General features: G+C 56.2%; 5 protein-coding genes across 5 annotated transcripts; 3 read left to right on the top strand and 2 right to left on the bottom strand.

The window, feature by feature from the left end:
- Nucleotides 1-1945: 1945 nt before the first annotated feature.
- Nucleotides 1946-3513, bottom strand: PFLUO_LOCUS3717 (uncharacterized protein; the record flags this gene model as incomplete). Its single annotated transcript, XM_073780992.1, has 3 exons — nucleotides 1946-2046; nucleotides 2101-3202; nucleotides 3253-3513. 3 exons carry the CDS (start codon nucleotides 3511-3513, stop codon nucleotides 1946-1948), a joined length of 1464 nt encoding a protein of 487 aa, XP_073637792.1.
- A 983-nt stretch (nucleotides 3514-4496) lies between these two features.
- On the top strand, nucleotides 4497-6128 carry PFLUO_LOCUS3716 (uncharacterized protein; the record flags this gene model as incomplete). The annotated part of the gene is made up of 2 exons (XM_073780991.1): nucleotides 4497-4901; nucleotides 4962-6128. 2 exons carry the CDS (start codon nucleotides 4497-4499, stop codon nucleotides 6126-6128), a joined length of 1572 nt encoding a protein of 523 aa, XP_073637791.1.
- A 439-nt stretch (nucleotides 6129-6567) lies between these two features.
- On the bottom strand, nucleotides 6568-7592 carry PFLUO_LOCUS3715 (uncharacterized protein; the record flags this gene model as incomplete). Its single annotated transcript, XM_073780990.1, has 2 exons — nucleotides 6568-7470; nucleotides 7527-7592. The coding sequence occupies 2 exons, from the start codon at nucleotides 7590-7592 to the stop codon at nucleotides 6568-6570; spliced, it is 969 nt and encodes a 322-aa protein (XP_073637790.1).
- A 513-nt stretch (nucleotides 7593-8105) lies between these two features.
- On the top strand, nucleotides 8106-9212 carry PFLUO_LOCUS3714 (uncharacterized protein; the record flags this gene model as incomplete). Its single annotated transcript, XM_073780989.1, has 3 exons — nucleotides 8106-8134; nucleotides 8193-8342; nucleotides 8399-9212. 3 exons carry the CDS (start codon nucleotides 8106-8108, stop codon nucleotides 9210-9212), a joined length of 993 nt encoding a protein of 330 aa, XP_073637789.1.
- A 982-nt stretch (nucleotides 9213-10194) lies between these two features.
- PFLUO_LOCUS3713 (uncharacterized protein) lies at nucleotides 10195-15061 on the top strand (the record flags this gene model as incomplete). The annotated part of the gene is made up of 5 exons (XM_073780987.1): nucleotides 10195-10860; nucleotides 10989-14213; nucleotides 14279-14362; nucleotides 14424-14815; nucleotides 14887-15061. 5 exons carry the CDS (start codon nucleotides 10195-10197, stop codon nucleotides 15059-15061), a joined length of 4542 nt encoding a protein of 1513 aa, XP_073637788.1.
- Between the last annotated feature and the right edge of the window lie 240 nt (nucleotides 15062-15301).

Genomic DNA, 15301 nt, shown 5'->3' with positions numbered 1-15301 from the left:
CGCAGGCGTCAGTGTAACAAGACGGTACGCGGCGAAGCAAGCGTTGAGCGATCTGCTCGGGGATTTCAAGTCTGAGTTGGCAGGTGTCTCAAACGAATGCAACAGCATCATCGAAGGACTTGATCATCGACAAAATGGGATTCCATCACGATCAGCGCAAATATCTGGTGAAGATGCGGCCACAATGCAGCAAGTCCAAGAGGAAAGAAACAGCACCGCCCAGTGCCTTACTATCTGCGCCCATGCGACTGAGCAATCAGAAAAGATCCAATCGAACATTTTTGAAGATATCTCTTCGAGCGACGATTCTCAACAATTCGTCATTTCTTCGATCGGGCAACTGATCACTGCGAGACGTATAACCACGGGTTCCAGATCACTACTAATGCTGGGTCAATTGTCTGGCGACACTATTAGACAGGCATCTCGTGACCACTTCTCTTCTACTGCCGAGATTCTTAGGCAGAAGGAGACAACAAGATCTGAACATTTTCAGAGCCAGTACGGAGTAGGGCATCAGCTCAAGGCTGAATAAATAGAGGTGGTGAAGCTTTTGCATGGATGAGTACGGACTCTCAAAGACAATCTCGCTCTGCGGTATCTTTAACGCAATTTGAAAATTTGACTCATAAACCTTTTCTACGTGTTACAAGATCGAGCGAGCGGCATGGTGGGGCATGGAATGCGTTGTTGTTTAACTATTTCGATTGGAATATGCGTCATACTTCTCTTTTGTCCGGAAACAGTCTTTTTTTTTTTTCAGAAGATACCCATTGATGGCTAATCCCAATATGGATCAATGCAGTTTCTGGTACAGGCCGAGGAACAAAGCGTGAGTTTGGGAGTCAATCATGTTTTTGAGTTCTTGCGGTGGTCATGGGGCGTTTCAGCAAGTATAGTCTGCACAATGCCGGAACCTGTAATTTCGGTAAATTTGGTGATCTACCCGAAATACATCCAACCAGGTGGTGGACTAGCCCCGACTTAATTCGGTTTAACGCGATCGGGGCGGGGCGCTAGGAAAGATAGCGTGAGTGTCCGAGGGGTAAACTGTTTACGAATTCTACTGTAGACTTATCTCTCACACGAAGCCCCTAGAAAAAAATCAGTCTACCAGGACGCGATAGTCACTATGTAACTTCAAGGCAATTCTTCTCCTCTTGGTGGGTGGCGATCCACTTAACTAGTGCAGCTGAGCAAATGGCACAAGAGATTCTCGATAGGCAATCTGGGAAATAAAGTCGATCGAAGGATGAAGGACCCACAAACTGAAACAGGACTCAAGGGATGAAACAGCTCCAACCCAGGGACTAAGAGAATGCACAGCCAGACACACCCTACGCCTCTACAGCAGTTGAAGGAATCGACGGGGGCCATACTACAGTGGGTCCTCTGACCCTACTGTACAGACTCCTGCGCGTTCATAGATAAGAGCTTCTAGAGTCCGCCTTCCACCCGTGAATAATCGTAGTGCTCGCCCTAAGTCGCAGCGGGTACGGGTCCGCCCCGTCGTAATGATAACCGGTCCTTCATAAGATTTGTTCTATCTATAGTACTCTTTTCTGTTGGTTCGAGAATTCTACGATCCTTCGGAAATAGTTGAAGGTTTCGACGTCTTTGATTGCGGTTGTGAAAGGCTTTAATCCAAGTTCACTTGTGCGAATGCAAAAATTGTATAGTTCAGTAAGGCTCGGGCTTATTCCTAGCTAGAACGACCAATTCGCATCGAGGTTGTCCTCTGCATCCAGTAGTTGGAAGGATAGTAAACTGCCCGTAAAGCACTTACTTTTGTGAATCTTTTTAATCATCGTCCGTCCTTGCCACGCCGCACAACTATGGTCTTTCCATCGTCACCTAGAGTTACTCCGTATGCTTTCGCACATATACCCCGACGTGGAGAGCTGGCAGATATGAAGAGATGATTTAGTTGTACCACATTATCGTCTCAGAAAGCACGTCTCTGAATTGCAGCTCGGAGAGCGGCATCCACGTCTGATGCCCGGAATCCCGGAGCTCTTCCGAGGATTCTGAGGTTGGACAAAAGAACTGGCTGTTGTTAGAAAACATCAAAACCGGAGGATAGTCGATGTTCAGACTCACGCTCAAAAAAGCATTCAACATCCAGAACGTATGCCGATGGAGAAGAGTCCCATGCGTCCGCTTCGTACTCCGGCGGAGAGGCATAAAACTGGAACGCACTTTTACCCGACGAAGAACCAAACAAATCTTCAACTGTCGCCGAAGAAAGATCAACCTTCAAAGCAGAGTTGTTCAGAGCAACGCCCCGGTATTCGAGGTAACCCTGGACATCATGGCAATCAAACCACTCCCCATCCAGATCCAGTGCACGGAGCAGACTCATCCGCTCTTCTTTCCCATCTCGCTGGTCCCAATAATCATTCTCCAGATCCATAGTCCAGTCCTCCTGCAAAACCATGATCCCGCCACGGCGCAAGATATTGGACAGTCTACGCAGCACGCGGCCCGGTTTGCGGACATTCTCGGGGTAGAGGGCACAACCGTTCTGATTACGGCGCGGAAAATGCGTCCCTGCACCCCCAAGAGTGTAGAACGGTAATTTGTAAAACTCCAGCGAGCTCCCAATCTCTGACTTGATCACGCGTTGATACGCCCGCTTCAATCCGGGGATGTCGTGGATGCACGTCAGAAGGCCGAAGACACAGCTCATCGCCATCGGGTCTGAGCGTGGATCTGTTAACCAGCGGTAGGTGTGCTCGAGGCAGAAACGCTGCAAGCGTCGGGAGAGGTTGGATTCTTGGTGGCTGTAGGTGTAGATTGTTGCTGTTGGGAGAAGACGGTTTAGGAGGGGTGTATGAGATCTCGAGGGCGATGGTAGTGGTTCATGGCCATTTTCATGGCCTTCAACGCCCTTCACTGTGTGAGATACTTGATATCCGAATATATCGCTGAGACTGTCTGGGCTGTGCTCGGTTTGGGGACTGCCATCCTCTTCTATCATCCTTGTCTTGTCAATTTCGGCGAGAACCAACTGCCGCGTTTCGGCCAGGTAGTCAGTTCCCGGTAGAGCAGTAAGACTATCCGATTGAACAGGGCCTAAGAGGCTGGATACATTCTGCAGTGTCTGCTCCAGCATGGCCACCCGGGTCTTGAGGGCCTGGATGGTGGCCTCTTTCTTGAGCCGGTATGTACGCTGCGCACGCCGGACTTGCAGCCGCCGTTCCTGCCATGCTAGTCAGCACCGACCTCATCTTGGGTTTCAGTCAGTTGTACCTGAAGGGCCGCCGCATCCTTCTCTGACTCCAGTCTCGGGCGTCCTCGTTTCCGGGCGGGGGGATCCGCGAGCCCCGGGCCCGTTTTCTCGGGCACTTGCTCGGCCCCTGCTTCTTTTTGAGATGCGAGCTTCCCGCGGGGCCGAAGTGCGCGCCGTGGCTGCTCTTCATGCCCTAGACTCGGCTCCTCTGGTGGTGATCTGGGCATCGTTTGCAACATGTCGTTGCCGGCTCCGCGCTCCTGGCGGGCTTCCCTGACCATTTCGAGATAGGATCTTGACGACAAGAACGTATACCCCTCATCGGAGCGTGGATCTGGTTTTCGAGGTACCGTGGAGTTCATTTTCAGTGATGTGTAGGCGAACTGGGAGCATGTTCGCTGTCTACGTCTTTAGTTGTCGTGATCACTAATCCCTAAATCAACGGTCCGCTAGCCTCGGCTTAGTTTGGCCTGGGCCCACTTACCTGTTTTGTCTTGTGCTGCGGTCTGTGGGCCCTGTGTACATAAGCTTTCACACTTAATTCTATTTCTACATCCGATTCTGTATCCGGTGAATCGACGGTAGGAAGGGAAAGAATAATGGCGGATGAAGCAAAGAATCCAGCGGTTCCCTGGTACATCGTACCGAAGGATCTGGGTCTGGATCTGGGCCCAGATGTGGTCTTTGAATTCCTCTAACAAACGGTCGCAGCCAGCCAAAAGCATGATCGACTCGGGGCTGAATCCTTGGAACCGTAGATGCGGATGATGGAGAAAAATATATTTTCAAAGCTGGGCGATACCTAGCTTATCGAAGATATCCTCCTGAGACAGCCTCGGCCTAGCTTTTGCCGGTCCCACTCGTGCTCCGTATGGGGTCTCCTCCCGCTTTCTATTATGGGACAAGAACTCTGCAAACACCGTCAGACCCACGGCCCATTAACCAAGCTAGGAAAATGCATAATAATCATCAATCACGTGGGCATCATCCCGTAGCGGTAGAGTCATCTAGTTGGTAGATCAATATACATTCAGCCAGCACCTCCAGCCTTGCGGGTGGAAAAGTTGCCCCGAAGCCCGACACATCCACATCCACATCTGCTCTGACTAACCCCCCGGCGTCGAACCTAAATCCGGCCTAGTCAACGGTCATAAGCTACCTCTCTTCGCCCAGCGTACATAAGGAGCGTGGACTGCCTGCAAGCTTGAGTATTCTGACTACACTCGCGTACCCCCTACCCCGGCACCCCTATCTGCCAGCAGCCATGACACCCTCGTTCCTGCTAAGCTTTGCCGCCGCGGCGCTCGCGCTGCACGTCATCCGCTTGCTATTCACCTCGTGGCAGCGGTCGCGCCGGGCCAAGAGCCTGGGTTGCGGCGCCGTGCCCAGCTACCCTTTCAAGGACCCGCTGGGAATCAGCAACCTCCTGCAGTCGCTGGCCGCCGACCGCGAACATGCCATCCCCGAGCTGGTGACGAAACGCATGGAAGAGATGAGCAAGCTCGAAAACCGCTCTGTCTCGACCGTGATACTGCGCAACGTCGGCCGCGATAACTTGTTTACGGTCGATCCGAAGAATATCCAGGCTCTGCTAGCGACGCAGTTTAAGGATTTTGGGCTCGGGCCTGCCAGGCATGCCAATCTTCACCAGTTGCTGGGCACCGGAATCGTAAGTTTTGATGGTTTCTTCGCCCAAAAGCACTCCGTGTGACTAACACGACAATCGTAGTTTACGGCAGATGGAGAGGAGTGGTCGCGATCCCGCTCACTGCTCCGTCCTCAGTTCACCCGCGAGCAGATCAGCCAGCTGGATCTGGAGGAAGAACATGTGCAAAAGGCGATGCAGGCACTACCCGTGGCGGCGAATGGCTGGACTGCCTCCACCGATATCCAATCGATCTTTTTCCGCTTGACCATCGACTCCGCGACGGAGTTCCTATTCGGCGAAAGTGTAGAGAGCCAGCTCGGTGCTCTGCGGGGCCTCAACCGGCCCGAGGACAAATTCGCCTCGTACTTCGACCGCTCCCAGTGGTTTTCTGCGCAACGATCCCGATTTGAGAAATTCGGCTGGGTAGTGAACACCAAGGAGGCCCGGCACTCAGACGCGCAAGTGCATGCGTTTGTGGACAAATTCGTCAAAAACGCTCTAGACGCCGTTCAGAATGAGAAGAAGAAGCCCCTGGACGAAGAGAAGCCTGCTAAATATGTCTTCCTCGATGCGCTAGTCGCGTCAACCCACGACCCAATCGAGCTGCGCTCCCAACTCCTCAACATCCTACTCGCAGGCCGCGACACCACTGCCTCCCTCCTAAGCTGGACAATCCAACTGCTCACACGCCACCCAGCCGTCTTCCATAAACTGCGCGAGACAATCATCGCCGAATTCGGCACCTTCGCCGCTCCACACAATATTACCTTTGCCAGCCTCAAATCCTGCCAATATCTGCAACACTGCATGAACGAGGTCCTACGCCTCTACCCCGTCGTCCCCTTAAACCGCCGCACCGCAGCCCACGACACGACGCTCCCCCGTGGCGGCGGCCCAGATGGCCTATCCCCCATATTTGTCCGCAAGGGCCAGAGCGTCTCCTACAGCACCTTCGTCATGCACCGCCGGCAGGACCTCTGGGGTTCCGATGCGAATGAGTTCAAGCCCGAGCGCTGGATGGACCGGAAGGTTGGGTGGGAATACCTCCCCTTCAACGGCGGCCCGCGGATCTGTATCGGACAGCAGTTTGCGCTTACTGAGGCGGGATACGTGCTTGTGCGTCTGTTGCAGCGCTTCGATAAGATTGAGGATGTTTATCCCGATCGCAAGATCCGCGGCGCGCTGACGCTGACTATGGCCCCGGCGGATCTGGTGACTGTGCGCCTGCACGAGGCGGATAATGCTTGAATGGACACTCTGGCCGAGTCTTTGATGGTTTTTGGGAATGGAATGAATGTTTTTATGGCGTTGATGTAATTTTACTCTTGGATATTTTTTTATTCAAAAGTCCTTTAAATTGTGTAACCGCACGTATCAATTGAATGAACTCCCTGTTATGGTGATGAAAATAAGTAGCCTATATTCGGATATATATTCCCCACGAGGTATGACTACGACATTTCAAGGTCGTTCTTTCTGCTCCAGAAATCCGGCCCATCATTTGTGAAGAGTGTGCTCCGATGCACTTATATATCTTGGCAGCTTAACATGCCCAACCTCAAAAAGACCTCTCCAACACCCAACCAATGCATTCATCATCTATGCAAAAAGACAGCTTAGTTCCGTTCAGGTCATCATCTCATGTCATAGCGCATCAATATCAAATCTACAGCCGCGAATCGGATAGTCATCGCGCAAGGGTAAATTCAAAGGACCGATCACCCTCCCCCTTAGGCACGGCCTTGGCCTCGTTCCCGTAGAGGGTGCGCTCGAAGTACCGCACCCGACCATTCGGTTGGGCCAGGAGAACCGTCTGTCTCTGTGTGCCATACATCCCAGTTGAGTAATTCACCCCATCCGCGTGCGCAGCAGCGGGGTTCTTGGATTCGTCCTCGACGTGCGCGGCGGAGATTTCCTGCCCTGCTTGTTCGCGCGCACTGTGGGCGCCGATCACGGGGACGAAGATGCTTTTTCGGAGGTGGTTGATATATGTGTCGACGGTGCCGTCTTCTAGTTTGGTTAGACGGGGTAAGGTGTCGATACTGAGAACATCCAGGAGCCGGGCTATTAGCTGCTCCTCGTCCTCCATCTTATCCACATGCTCCGCAATCGCCTGTTCCATATATCTCTCGCCATCAACAATCTTCGGCCACGACCGATCATCCACGCTGGTATTACTCAATCCACGCGTCGTGTTCTTCTCTCCCGCCACCCAGGTAATATGATCCATATCCTCCGAGCGGTTCGAGACAATAGCAAGTGGCTCATTGATATACCCACAGACAAGACTGAACCCGCCCACCTGTTTCGCCTCGGGACTGGCAACCATGCTCTGCACGAAGTCGTGGGTTGTCTGCCGCTCGCGCGGCGGTGTTGTCAACCAGCTGTTGACGATCCGGCCGCGGCTGTGCGTCCCGATGGCTTCGCTGGAGGTTTGCTCGCGGTAGTTCGTTAGCACGGCGACTTTGCCGTGCGTCGTGATCCCCATCCAGGTGCCTTGCGTGGCACGTGCGAGGTCGCGTGAGCCGAGGACGTGTGTGTTTGGCGCTGGCCACCAGTCTGGGGCTGAGGTCGGTCGGTGGAGGAATTCCTGGGTGGTCGGTCGGCGGTTAGCAGGTGGGTATGTGCTACTGACGGTTGACTCACATCTCGGTTGTTGATGATGATCAGGGGGTAGGATGGGTGGGCGGTTGAGATTAATGCGATGCACATTATTGTAGGTGTTCTCGTGAGGAGTTGGAGAGGAGAGAGGAAGAGAAAGAACGGGACCGGTCGGTGGTCAGGTCGGCCTCGTCCGATCGCGAACAACTAAACACGGTAACTTTCAGATGAGATCTCCCGTGACGTCAAGACAAGGCGGTCGGTCACGAGAGCTGCGCTGAGGGAATGGGATGGACCGCACGTCTTATCTTTCTTTCCACACTCTCATCGCCCTTTCCCTTGCAGCGGCCGGCCGCTCTTGTCTTTGCTGCCTGGAGCTTCTCTGTACTTCCCACACACTCGATTCCCTTGACTCTTCTCGCAGAGCCAACGCGGGGTGAACACCAAACCTCATTCGAATAGCCACGGCAAACGGGTCCAAAATACTCAGCGCCATCTCTCCCCAGCTCTCTTCTCTTTGATCAGTAGTAGCTCCCGCTATACGACCCTCGGTGGCAGTCTTCCTCCACCGCCGATTTCGAAGCTTCCCCACATCGGATCGACAGAACAACCGTCACCATCACCATGTTCGGCATCTTTGCGGACCTGATGTCGTAAGTGATCCCCGAACACCTCCGCTGGCAGTAGAGCTCACTGTAACACGTGCCACAGCTCCGTGATTACCATCCTCTTCCCCGTCTTCGCGTCCTACAAAGCCCTGCGCTCATCCGACCCCTCCCAGCTCGCGCCATGGTTGATGTATTGGGTGGTGCTGTCCGTGATCCTGCTGGCGGAATCGTGGACGGTGTTTATTATCGGATGGTACGGCTGCTGCTGCTCTGATCCACCGTGGAACCCGCGCTGACAAGCTCCATCAGGTTCCCCTTTTATAGCTGGATCCGTCTGGTCTTCCTGTCCTATCTGGTCCTCCCCCAGACGCAAGGGGCGCGCCTGCTCTACCAGGACTACGTGGATCCCTTTCTCGCACACCACGAACACGAGATCGAGGAGCTGATCGGAAGCACCCATGAACGGGCCAAGACCCTGGGCCTGCAGTACTTCTCGATGCTGGTCGAGCTGATCCGGGAGAGACTCCTGGGTCTTCCCCCACAGCGTCCCGCACCACCGCAACCCACGGGTCCAGCGGGCTACGCGCAGTCGCTGCTGTCGCGGTTCTACCTCCCCAGCGCCGGGGGCGCATCCGCCGCCCCGGCCAGTGACTGGTACTCGGCTCTCAGTTCCGTCGTCGGCTCGGTCACGTCCCCGGGCAAGTCGCGCGAAGCACGCGCCGAGGAGCTGTCCGCCAGCGGCACCCTGCTGCAGCAGCAGATGGAGACCATGTCGCGCACCGAGAAGGCGCACTATATATCCGCCCAGCGCGAGACGTTGGATTTTTTGCGCTCGACCCTAGCGAGGGAGGAGCAGACCCTCGGCGAAGATCCCGAGACCGACGATTTGGCCTATGGAACGCCTCTGCGCAAGAATCGCAGCGAGCTCTCGTTTGATGTGGTCGACGATGACGACCTCGGCAGTCGATCTGCCAGCTCCAAGCGCGCCTCCGGTGGCCGATGGACCTCTGGCTGGTTCGGCGGCAACGACCACGACTCGTCGGGCTCGTCGGGCGCGGAGTACGCCGCGCGAGCCGTGGATGAGATCTCCCGGGCGCGAACGTCCGGCTATGATCGCTATTAAACTGGGCAGGGTAGAAAAATTAGAGAGGCTTGCTAACTCACGTTGTTCACCGAGAATCTCAAAAAACAAGAAAAAAGAAAAACAACGCGGAAATAAATGTATGTCAATGCGCGGCGGCTGCATGCACGCACGGCAGTCGATCGCCGGAATGCTACTATTAATTCACTCTGGCTTTATTTAACTATGTGCGACGGGAGTCGAGCGCAAGACAACAGGGATGTAATTATGTATCCCTTTAATGGGACTAGGAGTTGGACTAAAAAGGGATAGTCGTCGTTGGTCCTTCCGCGCGGGTGGCAAGGCCCATGGCCGAACGGGAGTCGGACGCAGGGTCAATTTATTCATTGTTCGGGAGCGCAAGTATTGTTCTCGACGGACGGAATCGAGCACGAGTTCTGTAAGCAGCAACGTAGTCAGTAGATACGAGCATAGGCGATGACTCCGAGTGACTACCGGCCCTGCACACATCGACATCATGTCATTGGTGGCGGCCACACAACAACAGCCTCAAGCCTGTTCGCCTTCCAACTCTCCCTCTCTTTTTTTCCCTCCTTTCTTTCTTCTCCCTTCCCACACCCTTTCGACCATTTTTTTGTCTTTGGTCGTTTTTTTTGCCCTGGTAAGTTGTTGTTGCGATCCTGACGCGCTGGTCCCTTTCCTTTCCTCCACAATTTTTTTTCCCTTCCGAAACAACTTTTTTCCTCCGCGTGGATTTTTTCTTCCTCCCACACTCCAAACCATCCCCAACCCAACATCCCAAAAATCACCATCAACCCTGGGACCACACGCTTCTTCCTGCGTCGCTGGTCTTTCTCCTCGGGTTTTCTTCTCTCCTCTCCTTCTAACCCTTTTTTTCTCCCCTTCCGGCAGATTCAGGATTGGATGTGGCCTTAGTCGAGCCTCCTCCACGCCTTGACATCACCGTCACTCTCTCGAAAATCCGATCTGCCTCTGCGCGTCTGCCGTGGATACCACCTGTCTAATGAGCTCGATCCCTTCGCAGTCGGGCCAACAAGGACAGAGCACCGCTGCCAACGCCGCCTCCGCCTCAACTCAGCCCGTCGCTGCCTCCCCGTCCCCCCTGGCTGCGACTGCCCCGGCGCCGCCTAGGTCCTACGCCAACGCCACGAAGAAGTCCGCGACGGACTCGACCGCCGCTCCCGTCACCGTGGGCGGCTCGGCGCAACATGGGAAGTCGACCTCCGTATCTCCTGTGAGCGGCAACCCCATGCAAAACCAACAGCCCCAGCAGCAGACCGCGTCGCCGGGGGTCACCATTGTCAATGGTGCCCCGACGGCGCCTGCTGCTGACCACTCGCGCAAACCGTCCGTGACCATCACGTCGGCCGGCACGTCGGGTTACATGCCCAACGGAGGGCCCGCCAGCCGTCCCAACAGCCTGCAGTTCGGTTTCGCCAACCAGCAGGGCTCGCCCAACATGGGCAATCCCGCTGTGCTCGCCGCCAACCAGTCGCAGTCCGGCTTGGGGGTTGCCCCGTCGATGAACCCGCGTGTTACCTCGCCGCAGACTTCTCCCTCCCCTATCCCACAGCCTGCATCCAGCGGTGGCCGTCCGCCACCATCGACCTACCAGGGCCAGGGCAACGTGCCAAACTTTGGCAGCTTTGGGGATGCTGGTGATGCCAACGTAAGTTCTTTTTGTTTCCCCCCCTTTTTTCTGATGGCGCTTGGTGCGCGATGTGTGAAGTGTTGCGGACGCGACCGCGCGCGACCTGCCATGTCTCCACAGATTTTTAACGTGCCGCTCACACGTAGATGCGTCCGACTCCGCAGGCACCTCTCGGACCCGGTCCTCAACATCTGCGTCGCGAATCGTCCCAGTCCACCCACAGCGATATGAGCAACCACATGGGCAGTGGACCTGGACGCGGTGGCTACCCTCACCAGGGTGGCCGCGGTCGCGGATACTCCCAGTCTGGCTACCAAGGCCAGATGCCATACTCGCCCGGCCCGAATTTCCGACAAACGCCCAACCAGCCCCGAGGCGGACCGAATATGGGCCCTCAGTTTCACGGTCCCAATCAGGGTCGTCCGATGGCTCCCTTCCCCAACTCGCCGCACCAAGCGAACCGCAGCCCAGCGCTGGCCAACGCCCACCCGACGACTCCCCAGATGAACCAGGTCCCCATGGCCCACCCCCAGATGCCTCCGCAGCCATACGGTGCCTACGGCCAACACATGGGTCCCCAAACTGTGAGAAACCCACCCTCTTTTCGTCATACCCTGAAACCTGCCCGGCGTGGCAATTTCCAAAGGAACAAGGCCCCTCGTTCGGCCTTGTTCCATCAGAACCCCCCCATCCCGGATCTTGCGCCTGAGAGCGGTCAATTTGAACATTATCTAACAATGATGAAAACCAATCAGGGATATCCCCAGGCTTACGATCCCAATTACGGCTACTACAACCCGGGCTACGGCATGCAGCAGATGCAGTACATGACCCCGCCGTCCCCTCAACCCCGTCCTGGCATGCCCTACAACGGCCAGGGTGCTTACATGCAGGGCCAGTTCCAGCCGCCGCCGCAGTCGACTCCGCTCTCGCGTACCCCATCCCAAGTGTCTACTGACCGTCCAGGATCGAGTCTCGGCCAGGGTCAAGGACCTGCTGGTCCTCCTGCGCCGGGCCACGCTCACACTGCGAGCAGATCGTCCAACAGCCCGGCTCCTGCGAAGCCGAACTTCGTCATTCCTTCCGCCAAGAAGAGCGCCGCCATCGTGATCAAAGACCCGGGTAGTGGTGCCGTGAAAACGTTTGAGAAGACTCCGGCTTCTCCGGCTCGCGCTACGCCTTCCCCTGTTAAGATTTCCACTCCCACATCCACTCCTCCGCCACGCACAGCCAGCGCCACGGACCACGTTCGCTCCGAGAGCAAGGCAAGCAGCGCCAAGACTGACGAGGAGAAGAAGCAAGAGCTCAAGGATGCCGTTCGTCAAAAGATCCTGGCAGACGAGAAGCGTGCTGCCGAGGCTGCCGGCAAGGAATCGGCTGAACCCGCCAAGGCGACGCCTGATGAGACCGAGCCCATTCGTGCTGCCGTGGAGGATCTCAGCCTGAAGGAGAAGGCTGCTCCTGCCGAGGAAGCGAAGAAGGCGACTGCCCCTGCGCCCGCCCCTGCGCCCGCCGATGAAGAGGAGATCGACTACGACGCCATTGAGCGCGAGTTGGAAGAAGTCGAGCGCAAAGAACGCGAGGCCGAGGAAGACTATAATCGCAAGAAGGCCGCCCAAAAGGAAGAGCGCGAACGCAAGGAGCGTGAGGAGCGTGAGGCCTACGAGACCAACATGAAGGCCGCTGAGCGAGAGGCTGAAGAGCGTGAGCTTGCCCGTGAGGCCGCTCGCGCCAAGGGTGGTGATGCCGACGATGAGTCCAGCCGCAAGGAGCGCGAGGACCTTTTTGCCTCCCTTAAAAAGGGTGGACTGGCTGCCACCGAGACCTCTACGCCTGGCGACAGTGGGACTGCCACTCCAGTTTCATCTGATATGTCGACCATGGGCCCGCCCGCGAAACCCGCCAGTGCTGCCGCCAAGAGCAAGCCCGGCCCGCTCAAGCTCGAGACAAAGACCGAGCCTGAGAAGCCCAGCGCGGCCATGAATGCTCTGCGCAATGCCAAGTTCCTTGAGGATCTTAGTAAGGTCACCTATCCTTCTTCGATCACCGCGCCCAACGCAGCCCTCAATGCTAGCGCGCCTGCGGACCGCCGGTTCCACTACGACACAGATTTCCTGCTCCAGTTCCAGACTGCGTACAAGGATAAGCCTTTAGTGGATTGGGATCTTCGCGTTCGGGAGACTGTTGGTGACGCTGAGTCTTCGTCGCGTCCACAGTCTGCTCGGACTCCCAGCATGGGCGGCCGCACCGCCTCGCGCGGCGGTATGGGCCCTACTGGCTTCATGGGCAACTTTGGCCAGCCCGCTCGTGGCGCCCTGCCTCCCGGAACCACCTCGGACCAGCGCTTCAACGCCTCGATGGGCCGCCCTCCCTTCGGTGGTGCTGTCCCTCGCCCCGGTATGGGCAGCATGGGTTCTCCTGCTATGAGCCGCAACAGCTCCACTGGCATGCCTGGCCGTATCGCTAGCGGTCGTGGTGGCCCTCGCTCCGGCAGCAAGCGCGACAACAAGCACTCTGCTAAGAAGGAAGAGGACTCCAACAAGTCCATGCCTCTCACCGCTGGTATGGACCTCAAGGCTCTTGTACCAAGTGGCACTGGTTGGAAGCCTCGCAGTGTTGGTCAGTCGGCGGCTGGTCCAGCTCTTGGTGGCGAAGGTCACATGCCTCCTGATGTGGTGCAGCGCAAGGTCAAGGCCGCTCTCAACAAGATGACTCCCGAGAAGTTCGACCGCATTGCCGACCAGATCCTGGAGATTGTTTCCCAGTCCAAGGATGAGTCGGATGGTCGCACCCTGCGCCAGGTCATTCAACTCACCTTCGAGAAGGCCACCGATGAAGCTCACTGGGCGCCCATGTACGCCAAGTTCTGCAAGCGCATGCTCGAGCACATGAGCGCTGAGATCAAGGACGAGAACATCCGTGACAAGAACGGCCAGGTCGTTGCGGGCGGCAGTCTCTTCCGCAAGTACCTGCTCAACCGCTGCCAGGAAGAATTCGAACGCGGCTGGAAAGTCAATCTGCCCCCGCAGCCCGAGGGCACGAAGGAAGAGGTGGCCATGTTGTCCGACGAGTACTACACCGCTGCGGCTGCCAAGCGTCGTGGTCTTGGTCTCGTCAAATTCATTGGTGAGCTGTACAAATTGAACATGCTTACTGAGCGTATCATGCACGAGTGTGTCAAGAAGCTGGTCGACTACGAGGGTATCCCCGACGAGGCGGAGGTCGAGAGCTTAACCAGTCTCCTCCGCACCATCGGTGCCAGCTTGGATAGTTCGGAGAAGGGACCTGCCATGATGGATGCTTACTTCGCTCGTATCGTCCTCATGATCGACACTCCAAACCTACCCAGCCGTCTGAGATTCATGCTCATGGTATGTGCTCTCTACTTGGTCTCAATCTACGGTCAATTTACAGAGCTAACAATTTTTGTGTTTAGGATATCGTCGATCTGCGGAATCACCGCTGGGTCTCCAAGGATTCCGACAAGGGTCCTAAGACCATCCAACAAATCCGCGAAGAGGTAAGTGTCCACTACTCACTATCTTATCTAGTTTATCCCAGCTGTTAACATCAAATTTCAGGCTGCTCTCGCCCAGCAAGCGGCCGAGATGGAGCGCGCGCGTCAGCAGGCCAACCGCGGTGGTGGCGGCGGCGGCCGTCCGACCATGGGCCGTGGCGATGCTCGCGGCTTCGGCGGCTACGGCAACCAGGCTCCTCCGCCAGACTACGCCTCGAGCAAGGTCGGCAGCGACGACCTCCGCCGTCTGCGCGCAACTCGCAACACCAACCAACCTCCATCATTCGGCCCATCCAGCCTTCTCGGCTCGCGCAGCAGCAGTGGTCGCAAGACACTAGGACCGGGTGGAAACCTGGTCCGAGGCAGTGATGACAGTGCTGCTAGCAGCCGCACGGGCACTCCTCCTGCCGGAAAGAAGGAGGACAAGGAGGCCGCTTCGTCGATGAACGCTTTCAGGTATGCACACCACCCCCTCGCGCTGTTTCTGGTATGTACGAGTATCCCATACTAATGTATCTTCTGTCCAGCGCACTCGCGGCTCTCGAAGACAAGGACAACGTTGCTACCTCGCCCCCGTCAAATCCCACGTCCCCGAACCTCACCAAGTCGCAGCCCGCAGGAGCGACGGCGGCAGCGGCAGCGGCAGCGGCCGAGCGCAGACCCTCCAAAACGCCCTCGAAGGATGGCGAGAACGCAGCATAGATTCCCTCGGAGTAATGATCAACGCTTTATTATTCTTCTTTTTTGGTTATCCCTTCAACAAAAGATTCTTTTTCTGTGCTTTGATCATTCATCTTTATATCTTGCTCCCACCCATGAGCTCCCACCCAAATGCGAATGTTTTAATCTGTCGTCGTCATTCTCGCCTCGTCTTGCATCTCCGACTGGTCGGTTCACTGGACTCGGGGAGCCGGGACTCAGGACCTCTTCTATTGTCTCCCT

The sequence above is a fragment of the Penicillium psychrofluorescens genome (assembly GCF_964197705.1).
Source record: "Penicillium psychrofluorescens genome assembly, chromosome: 2".
Taxonomy (NCBI): domain Eukaryota; kingdom Fungi; phylum Ascomycota; class Eurotiomycetes; order Eurotiales; family Aspergillaceae; genus Penicillium; species Penicillium psychrofluorescens.
Note: the sequence above shows the minus strand (reverse complement) of the source record. Positions and strands in the feature narration are given on the sequence as shown.